The 21,919-nt window shown below is 37.0% G+C and overlaps 1 protein-coding gene across 2 annotated transcripts in view; it reads right to left on the reverse strand.

The window, feature by feature from the left end:
- Positions 1-21,919, reverse strand: part of PRDM6 (PR/SET domain 6) — a 79,320-nt gene that overhangs the window by 28,482 nt on the left and 28,919 nt on the right. For both annotated transcript variants that reach the window (XM_032744344.3, XM_072922332.1), the window contains exon 4: positions 687-814. In XM_032744344.3, the coding sequence (XP_032600235.1) occupies positions 687-814 (128 nt within the window). The remainder of the gene's footprint in view (positions 1-686; positions 815-21,919) is intronic.

The following is a 21,919-nucleotide window of genomic DNA, read 5'->3' on the forward strand; positions in this document are numbered from 1 at the left end:
TTTCCCAAATAAAAGAAACTCTGCTCTCTAAAGCAACCAGCAGAAATCATTGCTCACTGCAACTGGCAAGCCTGGGGCATTCTTTGATGTGCTTCCTACCACATTTAATAAAGCCAAGCAGTCGCTTCTGATTCTAAGGCAAAAGGTTTGTTTATAGCTGAGATCATGTATTTATGTAATGTGTTGTCTGGGTTTTCTGGACCTATTTGCAAGTACAAAGTAAAATGTGCCGTAATTTCTTTACATTTTTCTTCACATATTGACTTTCTCTAGCCAGCAGCATGAAAGGTACAAGCTCTGGCAATCTTGGCTAGCAGGTGCACTGAACAAAAAAGTTCGAGGTGTATACACAGCTTGTGACTGACCCTCAGGATGCCTCTGGGTGCCACTTTTCCCCTCCCCTATCACACACATCTCTATTAAGGGTGGAGGACTGCTTGTGTTGGCTTGCCTTGGATTAGACTGTTTGAAAAAGCACAGAGAGCTCAGTGCGGTGGGGTGGTCACAAGTGACACAGGGCTGCCCTTGCTCCCTGGAGCTTCACCCCATGTGTGCTGCCCCACGTGAGCACAGCCTCCAAATCTCTGATACTGCCTTTGCAATCAAAGGCAGCAGTACTCCTGATGGTCACAGTCTGATAAAACATTTTCATTCTGTATCACTGGGTGAATCAAAAATCACTTTACCTGTACTGAACCACCGTTAAGTTCTGCTCCCCACAGTGCCTGGCACATCGGATGTACCTCATCCAGCTTGACTTACTGGGTTCTCCACCATCAATAAAGTGCTGCAGTGTCCCATCTTGGTCATATATCTGGGGGAGATGTCACAAGGTCAAGTAGTTAGAACAAATCATCAACAATCATTTTCACTGCTTTGCTGGTGTCTCTCTGTGGCTTTTCAAGGACTTTATTTCCATGAAGTTTGTCATCTGTGTACTTATACTCTTAGAAATATACATGAAAAAGCAGAAAAGTGTTTTAGGGAATGCAAGTTAATCTTGTTTCTCTTATCAAGCCAATCTTTCCATATTAAAAATATGCTTGGTCTCAAAGATATGACCATGTTTCCCAAAGAATATTTAACCTATTTTGACAAGCTGGCCTTAAATAATGAACTGTCAGATAAACAGGAAAATCTGGATGTAAAGTGTGCAATAAAATGGCTGGGACATCTAAGCAAGGGGCAGTAGCAATCCCTAAACAAGGATCCCTTCCCTCACATCTCAGTTGCAGCAAGAGCATATATTTCAGCAGCCTTACATGATATGTTAGGGAGTTGTAGGATTCATAATATAAAAACAAATGAGACTAAAAGGAAAAGCAGAGAGTTGATGGTGCCTTTAGGAGCTCCCTTGAGATATACAATTTTTTTGAAGTACTGAATGAGAAACCAGTCCTGAGGGAATTGTTGTTTTCCTAAACATGACATCCCTGCTAAGGACATGAGAGTCAGTTATGGCGATTTTAAAAAAGATGGTAATATGTTTTTATTCGGAAGTGGATGCTCCCTCTGAAGTCAAGAATAGTGTTGCTCTGGAAATTCTGAAATAAAAAAATAAATGTATCATGCATACCTGCTCCCCTGACTGCTTAAAGATATTATCTAGGTAGATCTAATCCTAGTAAAAGCATGTGATCTCACAAGGTTTTTACTTGTTATACAATTACTTTGGCAAACCTCACAAATGCATCTGAACAATTAGGTGCCTATCTGAAGTGAATCTCATCTGCATGCCTTTTGCTCCTCTATGAACACCATTTGCTTTTATGTCCATACCCCAAAAATGTTCTTCCATTTGGAATTGCATGAGCCTAAATTGATGTCTTCTTGTAACGTATTAATTCTGCTAACTAAAGAGGAAGCACATTTATTACGTTGACTTAAATATTTATAGTATGTACAGATTAAAAATTTAAATATCTATTTCAATATCAAGAGAATAATCTCAGAAATTATTTTACTATATTAGATACTTATGATTTTAAAATAGGGTTTTCTACAGTTACAGTTTCCTATAGTTTCCAAAACTATACATAGAAATCAAAAGCTAGTTTTTCCCTCCACCAAAGGAGCGTCTCAAATTCAGGAACCAGCCTTGCTTTTGCTTTTGGCCAAGAGAGACTGTGAGTAATTACGGAGGAATATGTCCATTGCAAGAGAATGAGAAGCATAGAAATCAAGTGTCTATGGCGATCCTTATCCTTTTTACCTGAATGTCTGTGACAAGGACCAACTGGAACCTGGCCAAATACTCCTGTGTTGGATAAGCAAGATGCTACCCCAACATGCACTAAGTGGAATATAGTCATCAGGACTATCGATATATATATAGTCATCAGTGGAATATAGAAATCAGGAGCCCTCAGAAGTAAACAAATACTTCAGTCCCAGGGATTAAATTGATTTTTTTAACATGCTTATTATCAGCAAGGACCCATTCTTATACAAGTATCTTTATGTATGAATATGTGAGCAAAATATGCTAAACTATAAAAATCTGTGAAGAAACTGTAAAAGTTCTACAGGACATAGGCCTATAAAAAGGAAGGAAAAAATAATGACTAACAGTACTTGGCTGAAACCATTTTGACAATACCTATGCAAACATTCTCAGCAGAGTTTATTATCTATCCATTTACATGCTGCTTATTCACGTAACAATATACATCTTAACATGAGGCAAAAACAATTCCCATAAATAAAGAGCTGATAACTTCCTAATCCCCAGATGACATGAAATAGGAAAGACAATGAGGTCTGCTATAATCAGTACTGACACTCATGTCTTGGTACACAGGGTCCTATCAGAACTTTGTATAAATAGACAGTCATTAAAAAATACGAAAAATTAAAATCTGTCATGAAAACATAGGACTGAATCTTTCCTGGGCCTTGGTCTGGAATTGGAAGGACTGTGCTGTAAGAAATTTTGAAATTCTGTATTTTGAAATACTTTATTCTGTAAGTACTGATGCATCAAGTGACACTATTCCCTCCTTTATTACTGAGGATATTACTGACATTGCTGCATAGTCATAATCTATCCAACAGCGTTCTTAGCTCGTAGTTCTTACAGGATTGTAAATCCATCTGTAAAGAAGCAGAAGCCCCAGGCTTAGAAGGTAAATGACAATACTTGTTGAATCTATTTGTCAAATTGCATAATACAGGTTAAAATCTGGGAAAAAAACCCAAAACTCAGATATAGTTATTATTTTTCATGTCACAATCATACAGGAGTTCTTATTCATTTTGCAGCTACATAGATCAGGAAACCAGTGAAGATATAACTGCCTGAAGAAACCCTCATGAGAGAGCAAACAATAACCTGCCATAACAGAGAAAAAACAAAGCTGTAGTACAAGCTGTGAACACAGGCACTACATTAAAGATTGAATATGCATATTTACCCACATCTCTACTACACGTATACATCCTTAAACAGTCATGTTTCTATTACAGAAAATGCTGCAGAAACCTGGGATAAACTGATGTTACTGTAAGCCTTTGTCTACCTCACTTGGTCACTACATCCATCTACACTGGCATAATTTTTCACACATTGCAATAGCCTCACAACAAAATAGAATATAATTTCTCCAAGTCCCTTCAGACACTGCATTTTTTTTTTTCTGTATCTCACATCAGTCACTGATCTAAATAGTGGAAACACAATTAATTATTTCATTTTTCTACTTTGATTGCACTTGGAAGTATTACCTAAGCTTCATACTAGACCTTGATAACTGTTGGTTTTGCTGAGTTTTAAGGGTTTGGTTTTTATTGTGGTTTTTTATTTCTTCTGTGATGGAATGAAACAGATTTGTGGAACTGACTGGAATCTGATAAAAGAGGTCTGCACCTCATCTGACATGCATTATGGTCCCCCTTAGCAGTTGTCTTATAGTTAATTATCTTCTTAATAGGTTCTTGACTGTTTACAGATATTTTACTGGTATGTTGCAGATCAAGAGACTCAGGATGTGATACATACTTCTCCTCTATTAATTTCATCCTTTGACTTCAGAATACAACAGAAACTCCTTCATTTTCCAGGAAAGTAAGTCCAAAGCATAGTCATCAGAATACAAACAATATTTTCTGTTCCCTTCCTTGCAAATACCATTTTATTAAATACTTGAGACAAACATAGAGGTCAGATTTCTCTTCTAAATGGCTTGATTGGTTGAGGATAATTATTTGGAGGGCATAGATAATGTTACTTTAATGACAATTGTAAGAGCAACACACAACGGCAGTAATAACACAACTTCTAAAGCACACTGCATGCATATAAGTGATGCTCTAAAATCTCTGAACAGTCATAACATAAATTAAAAAAGCAATATAAACATGAACTATCTAAGATTTAAAAGACAAGGTGGAGTGCTAAAGAGACTTCTGAGAACCTTCAATTACTTCAGTACTGATACAGTCAGTATTGCTCACTTGGATCATTTGAGCATATCTCATTCTAGTGTTAAAACTGTTGCTCCAGTTTCTAGTATAGATGCCACAAAATTTTAGATAAAGAAGATCAAATGCAGCAGGACACCTGCAGAGAAAGCCGAGTTATTAAGCAATTAAAAGCAATTTAACAGAAACAACAGCAAAAACAAAAATAGTTTTTTGAAGTTCTTTCATCCCCATATGTTGCTTTCCCTTGTTCTCTTTCCATGGTCTGCTATTATGTCTTTAGATATTCTTCCTGCATTTTATTTCCCATTTAATCAGGCAAGAAAGGTATTAACAGAAAATTATTTGGCTGCTCATTTTCACTTCAGGCAGTCAGGGAATGGAGTGACTCTGACAATAGAATGTTTATTTGCAAATACATTTATATTATAAAAGTAGCTATTAGAATATTTGTTTTATGTTGCAAGACATCAAAAGAGATGTGAAGAAAACCACAAAATATGCAAGAGTTAATTCTAATCATTATAGATTCTTACATTTGGCTGTTCACTGCTATTCTCATTGATATATGCATAAAATCATAGAATTTCCAAATCACTTACCATGAGTTTTCTCATAGTAAGATTAAAAAACTACTGGTGAGATGGTAAAAAAGTTGTTACCAGATGCGTTAGATGTGGTAGCATCCATGTAAGTTATATTCTTTCTGTAAGAGTGTATGAACCTACAAGCCACAGTTACACTGGAAGCTTCTTCTTTGCTAACTTGGACAGCAGAACTCAATAAGCTCTACATTAGGCAAATCTCACTATTGTGAGACCCTGCTTTTGATGTAAAACAATACATCTTCTAAAGGTGTCTAACCTAAACAGAAGTTGAAAACAATGCCAAAAAGGATAATGGTTATAAGCCTGGCTATTAAGCTGACAGTCTGTAAAAGGTGTGCAATTACAGAATAACAGAATTGCTTAGATTAAAAAGACTTTTAAAATCACTGAATCCAATCCTTAACCCAGCACTGCCAAGCCAAGCAGGGTTGAAGTCCCCACACTAAGTCCCTAAGTGCCACAGTTATACTCCTTTAAAACACCTCCAGGGAAGGTGACTATACCATTTCCCTGAGCAACCTGTTCCAGTGCTTGACAACTCTCTTGAAGAACTTTTCCTTAACATCCAAGTTAGACCTCCTCTGGCACAACTGGATGCTGTTTACTCTTTTCCTATTTCTTGTTACACGGGAGACGACACCAACTCGCACACTCCTAGAACCTCTTTCAGGCAATTGTACAGAGCAATAAGGTCGCCCCAATCCTCTTTTCCTCCAGACTAAACATCCCCAGCTCCCTTAACTGTTCCTCACAGGACTTGTGCTCCAGACCCTTCCCTTGCTCCATTGCCCTTCTCTGGATGCGCTGAGCACCTCAATGTCTTTTTTGTAGTGAGGGGCCCTGAACTGGACACAGGACGTGTGTGGTGTCACCTGTGCCAAGTACAGGGGGACAATCCCTGCCCTGCTCATTGTGGACACAAACCAGGATGCCATTGGTCTTCTTGGCCACCCGGACACAGCTGGCTCATGTTCAGCTGCTGTCAACCAGCACCAAGACATCTTTCCAGTCTCTCTGCCCCCAGCCCGTACCATCATGTAGGGTTGTTGTGACCAAAGTGCAGGACCTGGTACTTGCACTTGTTTGATCTCACTCACAGACTTGGCCTCAGCATGTTAATCCAGCCCGTCCAGATCCCTCTGCAGAGCCTATCCACCCTCCAGCAGATCAACACTGCTGTGTAAATTAGTGTTCTCTGCAGACTCACAGAGGGTGCACTTGATCCCCACATCCATATAATGGATAAAGATATTCAACAGGGCTGTTCTCCACCACTGAGTCCTGGGGAATAGTACTTATGACTGGCCATAAGCTGGATTTAGCACCACTCACCTCTATTCTCTGGACACAGCCAGCTTCAGTTTGTACTTGAAGAGTACAAGCCATCAACATCCAGTTTTTCTAGCAGAATTCTGTGGGAAATGGTGTCAAAGGCTTTGCTGATGAACAGGTAGGTAATATCCACAGCCTCTCCCTCATCCATGAAGTATGTCACAATTTTACAGAAGAAGACCAAGTCATTCAAGCAGGACCTGCCTTTTGTAAACCTGTGCTGACTGTGGTCAGTCCTGGTTGTCTGCATGATGGCGCGCACTCAAGATTATTTGCTCCATAACTTCTCCTGGCACCAAGACCATGCTTACAGGCCTGTTGTTCCTTGCATCCTTCTTCCTGACCCTCTTGTAGCTGAGCTTTATATCTGCTGATCTCTGGTCAACTGGAACCTCCCTGATGAGCCAATACCATTTATATATTATTTAAAATAGCTTAGTGAGCTCTTACCCCAGCTCCTCAAGACTTGTGTCAATCCCATCTGACCCCGCAGACTTGAGTGCATGGAGTAGCAAATCTCTTATAATTTTTCTCTAGATTACAGGGGCTTCATTCTGCTCACAACACCTGTCTTACAGCTCAGAGCACTGGTTATTCAGAGAAGAACTGGTATTACTATTAAAGACTGGGACAAAGAAGGCATCAGGTTCTTCAGGTATTTCCTTGTCTTTTGTCACTGTTTTCTCACATATTCACCAAAGGGATTCTACTTGGCCCACCATAAGTTACTACACAATTTATAGAAATATTTCTTATTTTCTTTTACAGCAGGTTAGTTCTATTTGGGCTTTGGCACTTCTAATTTTCTCCCTGCATAACTTCATTATATCCTCTGAAGCTGCCTGCCCCTTTCTTCCAAAAGTCACAAACTCTCTTTTTTCCCCTCACTTCCAACCAAAGTTCTCTGTTTGACTAGGCTAATCTTCTTCCCTACCAATTCATATTTTAGCATATGTGGACAGCCTGCTCCTGTTCCTTTAAGATTTCCTTTTCAAGGCACATCCAACGTTCCTGAACACCTTGCCTCCCAAGGGACTCTGTCAGCCAGTCCCCTAAACAGGCCAAAGTCTGCCCTCTGGAAGTCCAAGATGGCAGTTCTGCTGATCTTCCTCCTTACAACTCTGAGATTGAAAACTCATTCATTTTGTGATCATTGTGCCCATGACAGCCAATGACTACCACATGACCTGTAAGTCCTTCTCTGCTCACAAACAACTGGTTCAGCATGGTGCATTCCATAGCTGACTCCTTACCATCTCTGTCAGGTACACTCTACAATCATCCTGGATTTTTTTTTTCCTTCTGCAGTGTTCCATTTCCAGAAAACATTGGCTAAAGTGAAGTCTCCCACGAGAACAAGGGATGACAATCATGAGACTTCTCCCAGCTGCTTACAGAATATTTCACCTGCCTCTTCATCTTGGCTGGATGATCTAAAACAGACTTCCACCAGAATATCTGCTATATTGGCCTTCCTCTTTGTTCTTACCCATAAACACTCAGTCCTGTCAACATTATCTTCTTTTGAAGAAAAAGAAACTGCTGGATCTTCACAGAAGTTTTTTAAAATTCATTCTGCAGCATTTTACTCATTGTCTGCAGTAAACTTGTACTGTAAATAAAGTTGAATACATGTATGCTTTCTTAGGTGGGGGAAGAGTGTTAAGTGGCATTACTGGTAGAAGACAGCTCTATAGCCAACAGAACAAATTACAAGGATTGTTACCTCTTCCATAAAGCTGAAGAAATAGCTGTCTCTTTCCTGAAAAACCCTGAAAGTCAGATAAGTGAACAGTAAAATTCAGTGATTTGACTTGCTTAAGGCAGTCATTGTTAAGCAAAATGCTGATGAACTCCAGAGTTTATTATGGCATGTACATATTATTTATTTGTTAGAGCTTCTAATCAAACTGAAAGCAAACTGGATTGTATGCATGACTTGATAACTTACTCATTTAGGTTGGATTTTGTGTAGTGTACTGGTGCCTAGCAGCTGGCTTTGAAATCAGCACACTGCCAAAGGACCTTCTTATCTAGAAAGTTGGAAATATTCAGAAGATGCTGCATGAACTGAAAGAGAGAAGATACTAACAATCCATTGAAAATATTACATTTAAGGAGCATAGTTTAGGCTGCAAATCAAAATACAGCTGTATTCATATTGATAGCAACAAGTGTTCAAAGAATGAATGCTTATAGACTTTTAATGTCTTAATATTAGGACCTGGGCATCTGCTTTAGGACAGGAGAGTCCTTCTAAATATGTCTTCTCCTTATTACACACTGAATGAAACAATCATGCATGTAACCATAACTTCTTTCACATTTCTTTCACTAACTTGATGACCAAGTAAGGGTATTCAGCAAACTTTCTTTAGACCCACGGTATAAAAGAAAAATTAAATATAATGCAACGCAGAGACAAACTAAAATGCATGGGAAACTCCCCAAACAGAGTTTAATAGAAAGAAAAACTGATGTTGATTTATGACAATAGTAATATTATATAATCACATCCTTTGCAAAAACCTTTCAAACATTGAAATATTTTGTAAATTACATGCTATCTTTTAGATTACCTATACAGCGAACAGGCTGAACCACACAAATAAGAACAATATTCATCACATTCTGATAAGTCCGGTTTTGATATCTAATAAATATTATTGTGTGTGTAATAATCAATGATACATGTAAAATTGGTATGCAACAATAATAGTATACATGTCATCACCCTCATTCTGCTACAAGTGGAAATGTTTGGACAGGTTTCTTGTTCAATTGCATGGTCATTATTTCAGAAAGACATTAGTTATAAATACTTCTCATATGTTCTGCTGTTTCTTGATAAGACTAATTGATTTGCTTTACCAGTTAAAGTATGTCTTCAGATTATTTATGGGCAGATAGCAGAATCAAAGATATAAATATGTTTCAGATAACATTCAAGTTTGTTGTCTTAGGAGGAGATAAGAATGTTTTGGTTTTTTTATGTAGAAAATGAAAGCCAGTTAATATGGTCTTTATATCTATATGAAATAAATCCATGTCAGTAACTAGTTACTGCTTTGAAGTCCTTCTAGTTTTATAATAATAATTGACGGTATCTCCTTGCCATGTAGGAAATGCAAAAGTCCATTCAAAGTATGATTTTTCTTTGTTGGAGTATTTGTATTACATGCTTTTTGTTTATACTTAGAATTATCATCAAGTTTTCCAAAGCAATTGACAGAATAGAAATCTGAAATAAATAAGCAAGGAGGAAATATAAGGAGGCCTCACTGGTTAAAGTCAAAGGAAAATTTTTGTCCAACTGGATGCAATTCCTCTGTGAAAAAGCACAGATACAGATCCTGACAGCCAATGGTCTTCTTTGACTGTTCATACAATGCAAAGCAATTTTCTAAAACTAACCATATCTGATACAGAGCATACATCTTATAATATCTACTCAATGTTTTTCTCTTTAATCTAGCAGGCATCATCCAGCAAATTTTATAAAAGAGAATACTTGCCAAATAATATTAAAAACTATTTAGTTTTGATGTTTCTCAAATGATCATGGCATATGAAACTATAAACATTGGTTTGAACTGTCTGTGCTAGGTGAAAGGCTTCATCTCTCACTTAGACCTCCGTCCAGCAAACACTTCTGCACATGTTGTAGTCCCATTGATCTCAATGGGACTACTCGTGTGTGAAATCAAGCATCTGTGTAAGCAGTTGGAGCATTGGGGCCTTATTCCAGAAAGTGTCATAAAAGCAATGCCCTGCTGATTATGTGGACTTCATAAAAATGCTTTTTTTCAAGTCAAGTCTCTGTGGTTTGTTTTGACATTAGCCCGTGGAGGTCCTGGAATAGGAAAGAATTTCATGTAATGCAACAGTGTTACTCAACATCAGGGCAATGAGAGGAAGACACAGAGCTGAAAAAACTCCACTCATGAAGCTGGAAACTTGTAGACATGTAAACAGGTCTGTAAAGTACCAGTGCTATTGCAGTACCCACTGACATCATTGGGCCTTCCCTGAGTGTGGTTTTGCACCCTCCTGACAGGTCCAGTGATAGGACAAAAAAAGTTGTTGTGCTCCAGCCACGAGTCATTCTGCAATGGAGACATTTTTGTTGAACATTGTTATTTCCACCCTGCTCACTACCCTGCCTTCCCGCGCTGCCCTGGTAGCAGAGGACTATATGGAGGCAACAGACTGAAGTGGTTTTCTCCAGCTTTTTCCATGTGGGACATGGAAGATTAAGAGAAAAATGTTACCAGTCTAGGCTCTATGGTTGCTCTTCAGAAAGACTGTGAAAGAAACCAGACAAAAAATGAAAAGATGTTTAAGAATAGAGAGGCAAATTGTCAAAGCTGAATTTACCCAGGAAGAAGAAAGATTTTCACACCCACTGACTGATAAATGCAAATCATGGTAAATATAACAGGGAAGATGTTTCAAGTAAAAACAAAACAAAACAAAACAAAACAAAAAAAAAACCCCAAAAAAAAACCAAAAAAAAAAACCACAACCCTCATTCAACTGGAAAGAATCAATGAACTTACTCAGTAATAAAGCTCCTAAAATTATATTGGGAGCCAGAGAATCAATACCGTTGCAGTGATTCTTTCTTGCTCCCAGTGCCTCTGAAAGCAGAGCACTGTTTCCTTTGCAAGGTAATGACAGAGCTTAGGTCATTTTCTTGGAGGTTCTCAAAACAACTAGACATGGAAAAGTGAAATTGAAAAGTATTTGTTTCATATTTTTTTCATTCCTTTACATGACCAAATACCCCAGAATGATTTTGGCAGATTTAATAATTTAGCATCAAGCTAGACAGTGTAGCTGAAACAAGCGAGCATATATACACTCCTTGGGTGACTCAAAGTCATCCTCAAAGAAATCACTCTAGACCAAAGAAACTCATAAATAGAAATAATTCTAATTTGCCCTGATTCTTACATATAAGAAGTAACAAAAGTATGAAGGGTCTGTTCTTCAAATTCAAGTCTTTCCTTGCTTGTAAGAGGAAGCTGATAGCCCAAGAACAGCACATGTTTTCATCCCTCATTCCTATAATTTCTGTAAAGCACTTTTTCAAAACACTGTTCCAAACCATGTTTTCATAGTTTTGTGCATGAATCAGAACTTCTAGAGAGGTAACAGGTCTTAGATGTATAAATCCCAAACTCAGTGCTTAGGGATATTTTTAGACATCCTGAAATATGGTGCGTAGAACATTTGGTACAATTATCATTCTGTAATTGACTTTGGTTTCAGTTAGCAGCATATGGGATTTCTCATTATTTTCTTTACCTTTAGGACTTTTTAAAGCTCCAACACCATGTTCCTTTAAGCATTTTAAGAACTAAATTATAAAGGTACTTATCTTCTCGAGCACAGAACTGCTTGAGATTCTAAGGGATCTGCAGAGAGGGTGTCAAGAGGATGGAGTCACTCTTCTTGGTGGTGCCAAGCAAAAAGACAAGAGGTAATGGTTGGGGACTGATGTACAGGAAGTTCTACACGAATAGGAAGAAAAATTTTACCATGAGGGTGACTAACCATTAGAGCAATGAGAAGAACAAAGAGGTTGCAGAGTCTCCTTCTAAGGAGATATTCAAAAGCTGTCTGCACACAATCCTGAGTAGCATGCTCTAGGAAACCCTCCTTGAACAGGGAGGTTGCACTACGTGACTCAAATGGTCTCATCCAACCTTATATAAAAAATCCCAACCCTAATGCAGAAATGTATTACATGTGAAAATACTCTCTGAAAAGAAAGCCTGTCCACAAGTAGCCTCCTCTTCAAGAAATGTCAAGGAGCATTACTTTGTTCTAAATATGTAGTGCTGCCTATTGTAATGCTTGTGATCACTGATAAGGGTTTATTCCTGGACTAGGGAAGTACTATATGGTTATATTCAGATGTGTAAACTTAAGTTCAGGTTAAGTGTGTAAAGTTAAGTTCAGGTGCGTAAACTAGTGTTTCTGGTGAGTTCAAGTATTCCACTAAAGCTCCAGTGACTGCTTCAAAAGACAAACAGTTATCCTTAAATTCTGGGCATTACTTGTCAGCCCTGTCTTGTCAGTATGTCTTAGATACTTTCCAGGATTTAAAATTCCACTAAACACCTCCATTCAGGCACTTGAATTGTTCTGCAGATGCCTTGGTTTAGCTCCCGCCCAGAAAATGGTTTGTCACATGGCTTACAGCAAGTACTTAAAGTCTTGATCCTGCGGCTGTAGAAAACAGGAGGTTTGATAACATTTTTTCTGTACCATTTGCTTATCTTCATTCTGACTTTGTAAGTAAATATGGACAGGGACTGTGTTTACAGTGTATGTGTAGAACATCTATTACAACAGAGCACACATTTACTAGTACAATACAGACACCACAAATAATTCCTTCAATCTTTTTTTAAACTTCTCATTAAGGCTTACCATAAATGAGGAATTCAGTAAAAAGTACATACCTTAGAAAATCTACTTAATTCCTTTGTGAGTTTTAAATAATAAGGCACAGTGATATTTTTAGTTTGGAATATTTTGGAATGTCTGGAATGTCAAGCTCCCCAGATGATGCTTAAAAGGTCAAGTAATAAAGTATATGATAAACTGTGCCTGAGATTCCTCATAAAACAAATGAGTAATGGCTGTACAAACTGTGTTGCCATGTTTCCATATCAAAAAATTCCTAGAGTTTAAGACTCCTTCAAATCTGTTAAATTATAGGATTGTCAGAAATATAGCACAGAAATGGGTAGCTTGCTTCCTCTTTGGGGCTGAAGTCACAGTCAAGAAGCAAAGGAAAGAAGTCCAGTAAGGAGTAGTTCTGATGTTGTTAGTGGACATCATAGTGGAGAACATGAAAAGGGTTTTTTTCATTCCCAAGTGCAGTTCTGGTGTTGGTAAGTATCATGCTAGGTTTCTTTAGAAGTGTGTTTGTTTCTATGAGGATTATAACATTAGATTAGAACTTTGCTTGAGACACAATCACAGGAGCCCTCCAGAGCTGTCAAGCATTTGGCATATCTCACTTATCTCTGAGGGTGGAAGGGGCCATCAATACAAAGTGGCCCATCAATCAATATGGGATCTTCTTCAGACATTGCCTGTCAGCTGATCAGAGGAAGACTTCGGGGAATCAGCTTTCCATTATCAGGATTTGGTCTGGGATCAGAATAAGCCACTAAAGCTTTTACTTTTCACTTGACAAAAACATACACACTGGAAAAAAGTCCTGACAGTTCATTCATTTTGCTCCATCACTGGAGCCAGATGATGTTTGACTGGGGAGACCCACCCTCTTTGATGTTGTACTCTTTTGAGAGTGCCCTGCTGTGAAGAAAATTTTCTCCTTCCAAATTAAAGAGAAATATTTCTGTGTCCAGCTGTTAAATGTGACTTTTGCCATTTTTCAGTGTACTGGCTTTGTGCCATCTCACAGGCTGTGTTTCAAACCTATCTTGTTCCTTTTCCCTTCTCAGCAGCAATATCCACAATGTGTTAGTGTCTCCAACTTCTACATACATCAATACCAAAAGGGAAAATACAAGTAATACTGCATTTCTCTGAACTACAGCAGCAATGTTTACATGCCTCTTCTGATTTTTTGCATTCCTTCATGCAATGAAGGCTAAAACCCTTAAATGTGATCTATGAAAAGCCGAATTCAGTTTCATTTTGATTGCAGTAGGCAAATCATGCCAAAGCAAAGCCTTAGTAGAAAACATTTACTAGTTAAATGAGTGTGGATATTACTAAAACTTTTTGTGTCCACATAAAAAAAATGGCACCCATTCAGCAGCCCTGGCTCTGTTTAAATTAAGACAAACTTCTCATGAAATCTTGAATAAACATTTAGGTTTATGTAATCAAGAAAATCTGTCTCTTCTCATATTTATTAAGTGTAATTTTTAGACTTATAAAAACTACTGTCACCAACTGTGTATACAGTAAATAAAGGGTGAACTCATCATTACAACATTTTGCCTACCCATTGAGGTGATGCAATGCAACAGGTTCCAAGTATTCTTCTGTTCAAGCTCTCCATAATCTTTTTCATTTGCATATTTGCTGATACGGAAAAGGATCAATGTTTGATGGATTTTGGCAAAGTCATTATTACAAACTTCTGTTCTGTAATTAATCTCAGACTATGACCAGCAAATCTGAATAACTACTCATGTACTCATCACATCTTCATGCTGTGAAAATTAAAACCTAACAGAGCCTCAAAGGATGAGAATGGAAACACTTAACTTGGAAAATTGCATGAACGGTAAAAAAAAAAAAAAAAAGCACTTCCCCTTTAGGTATTCACTTTGTAGATACATGCCAAAAAAAGAGTATGTTCAGCTAGATTTGATCTAGAAATAAGCAGTAAAGATGCTCTTAATCTGGACTGCAAGTAACTCATGGACACATTTTTTTTTTAATTTTAGAATGATACAGGCTTACAAATAAATATAAATTAGCCTCTCTCCAAAAGGCTAGCAGAGAACCAAGCTATGTTCTCAGGAGCTTCAGGCAGTTCTGAAAAGCTGTCTGGTATCTAACAAAGGTAGTACTGGGACTGGAGATGTCCAAGCAACACAGAGACGTTGACTTGTAAGAGTGTTGGCAATTCAACAGGAGGCATGCTTATTTGTTCCTGGAATGAATCAATCACTGCCACTCCTAAAATTGCAAGCAGCACATATATACTCTATAAATGGTACATTTGTATCTCTGCATTATGCTGATTCCATGCCTCTGGTTCCAAAGACATGACCTTGTTATATAGTTTATGCTGCTATGGTCTTTCTCTATCCTTATTTCCAAATCATTAAAGAAATAATTTTCTTACTGATAATTGTAACTTTCTCTTATTTAGCTAACCAATGTTATCCAAAATTTTCTTTACTTGCCTCTAGTCTTCCATCAGCCACTGTTTCATCATGTTCCTTTTTTCTGTCCCTCAATCTATCAGGCGGCAGAAAAACATCCAAGAATACCTCATTAGAGTGAAAATGAAGGACTGATTTCAAATACGCGTGTTGGTCTCTTTCACTATTACTTTCTACATTATTCTCTTTCACCTTTAAAAGTATATACTTTACATTTATCCTTCCAGCTTTTCTCAACTCTCCTCTCTATGCCAAAAATCATTTTCTGCAAAAGGAAAATTTTTGTCCCAAAGAGATTTAAGTGAAAATGTATAGGTGGCTTACATAGTCCAACACAGATGAAGCAGAAATAGTCAAGTAGTTTGTGTAGCAAATCTGCCGGCCTTAAATGACCACTTTTTTACCAAGAAACTCAAGGGACATAAAATAATTCGAAAGCAATAGAACCAGTGAGTATAATCTATCTTGAATATTTTAACAGTAAAATGATTTATGCAAAACAAGTTTTATTTTTCCTCAAGACTAAATAAAAAAAATTAAAATAAATCGATTATTCTGATGATATTCCCACATCCTCAAAATTTAATACAAAGCGGGAATTAATAACATTTTAGCAAGGCTGCCTGTAAAATTATTTTGCTGGATCTATTCAAAACCTCACAATGGTTGTAAAGCAATAACAGTAGCAAAATATTTTGGTGCAAGGGTTTTATTTTTGTGGGTTTTTTTTAATTAGGATCATCTCAAGATTTTATAAACCAAAATATTAAATTTAATTGTAAGTTTACTGTGCCTTAAAAATTAAAGGAATTCAGAACAGAGAAATACTTATTTTATTTAGAAAATGTAGGAACTTTATATTTAGATAATTTTGAACTGTTTTTCCCTAAGTTTTATTCATGAAAAATTTCCATGAAACTAACATTTTTTTGCACAAAGTTTTATTTTCAGAGCATTCACTTGAAAATAAAAAATTGTTCCCTTGGGAAACTCCAACAATTTGTAACCAGTTATCTGTTGTACCCCAGTTAAAGACACACATAAAAACAGTCATGGCACCTAAGAGCTTGCAATCTGAAATACACAGATAAGGCTAAATGAATTGAGAGACTCAGAAAATGTGATGAAAGTGTAACCTTTCTCCACTCCTTCACTGTATCTTTCTCTCTCATGCACAATCACAAAAATTCTCTGCTTAAATACAGAAAGAATAATAGGGGGTACAGCTTCACAGTTTTCCTGAGTTAAGCAGGAATTGTCACACTTCTCCTGCCCTAGGTAGAAAAGCTTTGATTTCCCAGTGGGGTACATATCTCTACCAGCTCCCTCCTGTTCCTGGGGAAAATAAACCATGAATGTATCTGCAGGCAGGTTAAAATCTGAACCCTTTCTTGGCCAGCTGGTATCCCCTGACTGCTGGTTCATGGAGGCAGGCAATGTAAGTCAGATATATATTACTCCAGGCATTTGAGGGCAATGGGAATACATACTAAAGAAAGGGCAGAGAAACTAAACAATGCAGAAAATAGGTATTTTTGCAAGGAGTTCCTCAAGAACCCCTTGCTGATAGTAAACAATTAAGTTTTAGTTCAACTTCTTTTTAATGCCTCACAGATTGTATACTTACTGTATGTGGTTGACTTTCCTAACTGGTTTGACCATTATATTTGTAAGATGAGAGTGTATTAAAAATAACTGTGAGCCAATTCGTAGCAATGCCCTCAGACTAACTGTTTTGAAAGAATTTGATGAAGATGTAATAAAAATAAATTTATCCATAGAAAGAAGCACTTCTTGTTCTCAAATGACAGATTTACAATTTCACGCAAGCATGAATATCCTAGAGTGTACCTTTTTTAATAAGGAGCCTTTTAAAAGACATATTTGTCCTAATGAAGTAATGGTTTCCTAAAGTTTTGCTTCACTTCTATGTCTTTGTTGAAACGTGTCATTTCTTAAATTATGATGTTTTCCTAAGTCTACTATATTCTTTTTCTAACCCACACTAAGAAAGCACAATTGTCAGACATTATATTTTGAGGGCAAACTGACCTCCAGCATATTGTGCATAACATAAATTTAATATTTTATTGTTATTATGAAAACATTCCTAAACTCACAATCCTTGGTTGCTTAGTATCTTAACTCACTCTACCTAACAACAGTAAACTGAAGAGTCCAATATTTTCTGCAGAAAATCAAAGTAAAAGGTGAGAGGCAAAGCTGAAAAAGTACTTTAACTTTTAGGGTGTAACTATTACAGAGTCACTGACAACTTCAGATAAGATGCTGTACGAAGACAGCCCAAAGAGTTGCTACAGTTCCAGGACTGTCATCTTAGCCTGTTCAAATTTGTCTAAAAATTCTCCAAGAAACGGGGAGTATAGGACGAGTGAGACTGGAGAGGTTAATGCAATGTGATTCTAGCCTCAGCTGACTCATTCTGTCAAGAAATACTGAGGCTCCTCCAACAGAATATGATAGTGTGTCACTGTAGTAGATTTTGCTTCTTTTTCTCAAACACGTTTCATTCTCCAGTAGAGAGCAGAGAAGGATCTGAGTTACTCCAGGCTTCAAAGGAAAGACATTTATTTTGTCCAGATAAGTAAATTGTCTAGTAATCCCATGTGGCATCTGGATAGGAAATATATTATACTTACTAGAAAATTGAGCAAATCCTTGGAATCAAGGATGAATAAACAAACTGACTGAGAGGAAAAGACACTTACCAGAGTCTTAATAATGAGGTACATTCAGGAGCATTCCATACTTTAAAGGGTAGTTTTGCAGTAAGCGTGACAAATGAAGCCTGGTTTTGGTATAGATGTGTGTGCCTTTTGTCCCCAAAACATTCACTGCTGTAATAATCTCTACTTTGATACACATTCCAGTGTATGATACACTGATATATAAACACTTTTCAGTTCTTATGCACTTAGTACTGCTGCTGTCACTGGAAGATCAGCACGCAGAAGATTAAAATGTACAGTGTAGTCTGTCTTTGTGCAGGAGGAAGGGGTCCTGGGGCACTATGCCTTGCAATGTGCAAGTAGAGATAGCTACAGTGGTGATTAAAATTGCTCCCAAAAATATCCAGTAGCTTTTGCTCAACAGTGAGATATAGATTGGGTCACTGAGCTTTGCTGAGACCCAAAGGGTTTTTCTTGAAAGCATACCAAAAGCATGTAACTTCTTCTAGATGTCATTTTGTGAAATGCGAAGTAGCAAGGTGAAATCTTGAACCATGCAGGAGAGAAAAGTCCTGGTGCACAGTTTGCACATGCTCAACAAACCTCATGTGTTTTATCAATAGTGCAGGAAATAGGTCCAGACTGCAGATATTGTTTTCCCCAATCTCTGGAAATTTAACCTGCTGCATATTTGGAAATGTACTGTTGCTGTGAAAATACCAAAAAGAGTGTTCCCTGTATGCTTTTCATATTTGACTTCACTATATATACAGGATATTCTGTATTATACTCTCTGTCTGGCACTTCTAAAAGACAAAAACTACATTTCCTGTTTTCTTTTTTTTTTACCCCTGACTTTTTCCACATTTCAGGAGATTTACCTTCTTACCTATGACATTAAAATCAGTGAAAATGCAGGAGCAATTACTGTATTCCTACCAATATAGTTCTGACTATTAATTAAATCCATTCCAATCTCTACAGGTAAATCATTAGCAATAGCATAGTTCAATTGTAGATGCTTTCCATAATCATTAAATTTAAATGTCATTTTTTGTGACATTTTCTAAATCTAAAATATGCTTTGTCAAAAAATGTTCAAAACCAACAGTGATCAAAACAAACCCTCAGATTCTTACAGAGTTTTGAACATTGTAAGTATGATCTGAAAATTGTACTACTGTGAGCAGCTCTTAACACAAAATTGCACAGAAGTTCTACAAATAGGGTCAAAATGCATCACACTCCACAATGCAGAGCATCTGTATTTCAGTCTCTTAATTGTAGTGTAAATCCTCTAAAAGTCAGTACAATAATAACCAGCAGAAGCGGGCAGCTAGCAGATTTTTTGAATTATAGTGGTGATGGGAGAAAAAAGAACAGGAAGATAATTATAACATTATAATAATCACAATAATCACACTTATAACAAATGATTGAAGCATTTTTCACCTGTAATATTACAAAGATATGTATTGTAGTTCCCATTTTACACCTGATGTAAACCATACCATTAGCTTTGCAACTCTGCTTAAACAGTCTGTCAACTCTAATGTTACATCTACATATACTGCTCACATAAATGAGAAAAAAATCCAAACCTCATCACATATGTCATTCACATAATGAATACAGTCAGTTCTGAAATTTGCATTGATTTAATATCCTTGGGACAAAAAATAAACAGGACTCAAAAGATCCATCATGATGCAATTAACCAAAGTTTTCATTTTAAAATGCATCTCTGCTTGGTTCCTGACAAAATAATTTTAACTGTAAATTTGCAAATGTCTCTGTTGCAAAACCACACAGATCTGAACTATAATAGTCAAAGCTCAAATGTTTTATAAATACATTTTAAATATGGCATTAATATAAAAATCCCATATCGTACAAACAAAAAACTCCATCATGTACTTTTGAACTTCTTCTGACCTTCCGACGGTTAAAACTGGGAACAAATGTTACCCAATAAATACATTGGCAGCCTTTTATTTGCAAAAAATAGGACAATTAATTTAAGCAGCCTTTGTCTTAGCAGATATGTCAGATATATTGCATAGGAATTTCATATATATCAGTCATAATCAGAGATTTAAAGTTCTACTGATTTAGAGTATATCTACATTGCAATCAAAGTGACTGGGACTGGTACTGATGAGTCTGTTTTTTGGATGTAAATTACTTACCTAGGTCATGACAGCAGGAGATATACTTAGGACTACTTACTGTGCCTGACTGAGAGTTTGCTATCCTATCCTCTGGTAATTTTTGCTGGAAATTACATCACTTACAGGACTGAAATAATTACCCTGATTAAAATTATTTGGCTTCTGTCTGCCCAGAGGTGTAAAAACATCTTTGGATGCAATGCAAGATATTCTGAGTGAATTTGCAATAGGGGAACCTGATAATAAATATTGGGGCACTATTGGTCATTTCCTTTGTTCAAATGCAGCATAAAATGAAGCTTCTTACTCATTTGAGGGTAGGATTTGTTTCACACAGCCATAACCAACTAAAGTTAAGTACAAAACCTCCCTCTATTGCCTATTGTCCTTGCAGAGACAGCAGACAACATCAGAGGGCAGCACATAGTAATCAAGGTTAACTCCCTTAGATCAGGTACTTACTGATCTAATGTTATTGCCTGATGCTGCAAGCACAACCTGCTGTATATTGCCACACCCTAGATGTGGACCCCAGTCTCTTTCTGAGACTAGTACTCAAATAATTCAACCATTTTTTGTATTGCTTTCTCTTGCTCTTGAAGAAAAGGCTATGAACAATTTTTATCATCTCAACATTGAGGCGTGACTACTGTAGCACACTTTTTACTAGAATAACAAAAATACCTTCTCCATACAAATACATTTATAAGTAAATGTATAGAATCATATCAGTCTTAAAACAATTATCCATGAAAGCATCCTGTCAACCAATCAGAAGTTTGAGGTTTTCTAAATTTTTTTAGCATTCTTTCAAAAGTACACTTCTCCTTATTTTCTTTTTTTTTCTTTTCTTTTTTTTTTTTTTTTTTAATTAAATACACAACAATAACAGCAGTTTTTAAGAGAGATGTGATTTCTAAGGTTGCTGGAGGCTGCCCCTGTAAAATGACCTTTCCTACCCAATAAATGATTACAGCAGGGCAAGAGGGGAAAAAAGCAAAAGGGAAAACCCACATTATTGGTCATATTGCTCACAAGACCATGTTGGTGAAATTTTTCAGATACATGCTCAAAACTTAAAATAAACAAATAAATAAATAAAAGTGTTCCTCTTCCACTCAATTCAATTTCAATACTTGACAAGCTGGCACATATCCAATCATTTTATGGAAGCTTTGCGATAGTATGTGGTAGCAAGAACATGAGAATATCTGGAGCATGACAAGAACAGGATATTTCTGCTTCAACTGCAGCAAAATCTTGACATTACAAATAGCAGCATAAAACAGCAAAGCCTAGTGAGTCTAACTACTTCATCCTTATCAAATGGAGGAGCAAAAAGCCTTTACTGAAGACCAGAGGCTCTAATTCCTCCACTGGGAGAAGGGCCAAGGGAAGGCATAGTTTTCACATGGAAGATGCAGTGTCTCTAAAGAGTCCATCGCTCCATGTCAGAGCTGGGTTGTGCTGAGAGGGCAAGTGGGATTCTGGTAAAGCAGCTATGGCTACCCTTGCTGATTTTTTCTCTCCTACAACACCACACCAGATCACCCAGCAGGCCCTGTGTAAACACAAACTTGTCCCATGGTGCACATGGCTATCTTATGAACTCTCCAAAGACTGAGGTCTTTGCAGATATTTTTCTTAACAGTGGAGAAATCGTTGCTGTCAAAATTGGATCTTTGGGACACAAAACACACTCAGCCTTGTACAAAATAAAGTGCCAACTCTGCCTTCCAGCAAAGTCAAATTAAAAAGTCTTAATTAGAGAGAAATAGGCATCATGCTTGCACTAGTATAAACTGACAAGA

The sequence above is a fragment of the Taeniopygia guttata genome, chromosome Z, assembly GCF_048771995.1.
Source record: "Taeniopygia guttata chromosome Z, bTaeGut7.mat, whole genome shotgun sequence".
Taxonomy (NCBI): domain Eukaryota; kingdom Metazoa; phylum Chordata; class Aves; order Passeriformes; family Estrildidae; genus Taeniopygia; species Taeniopygia guttata.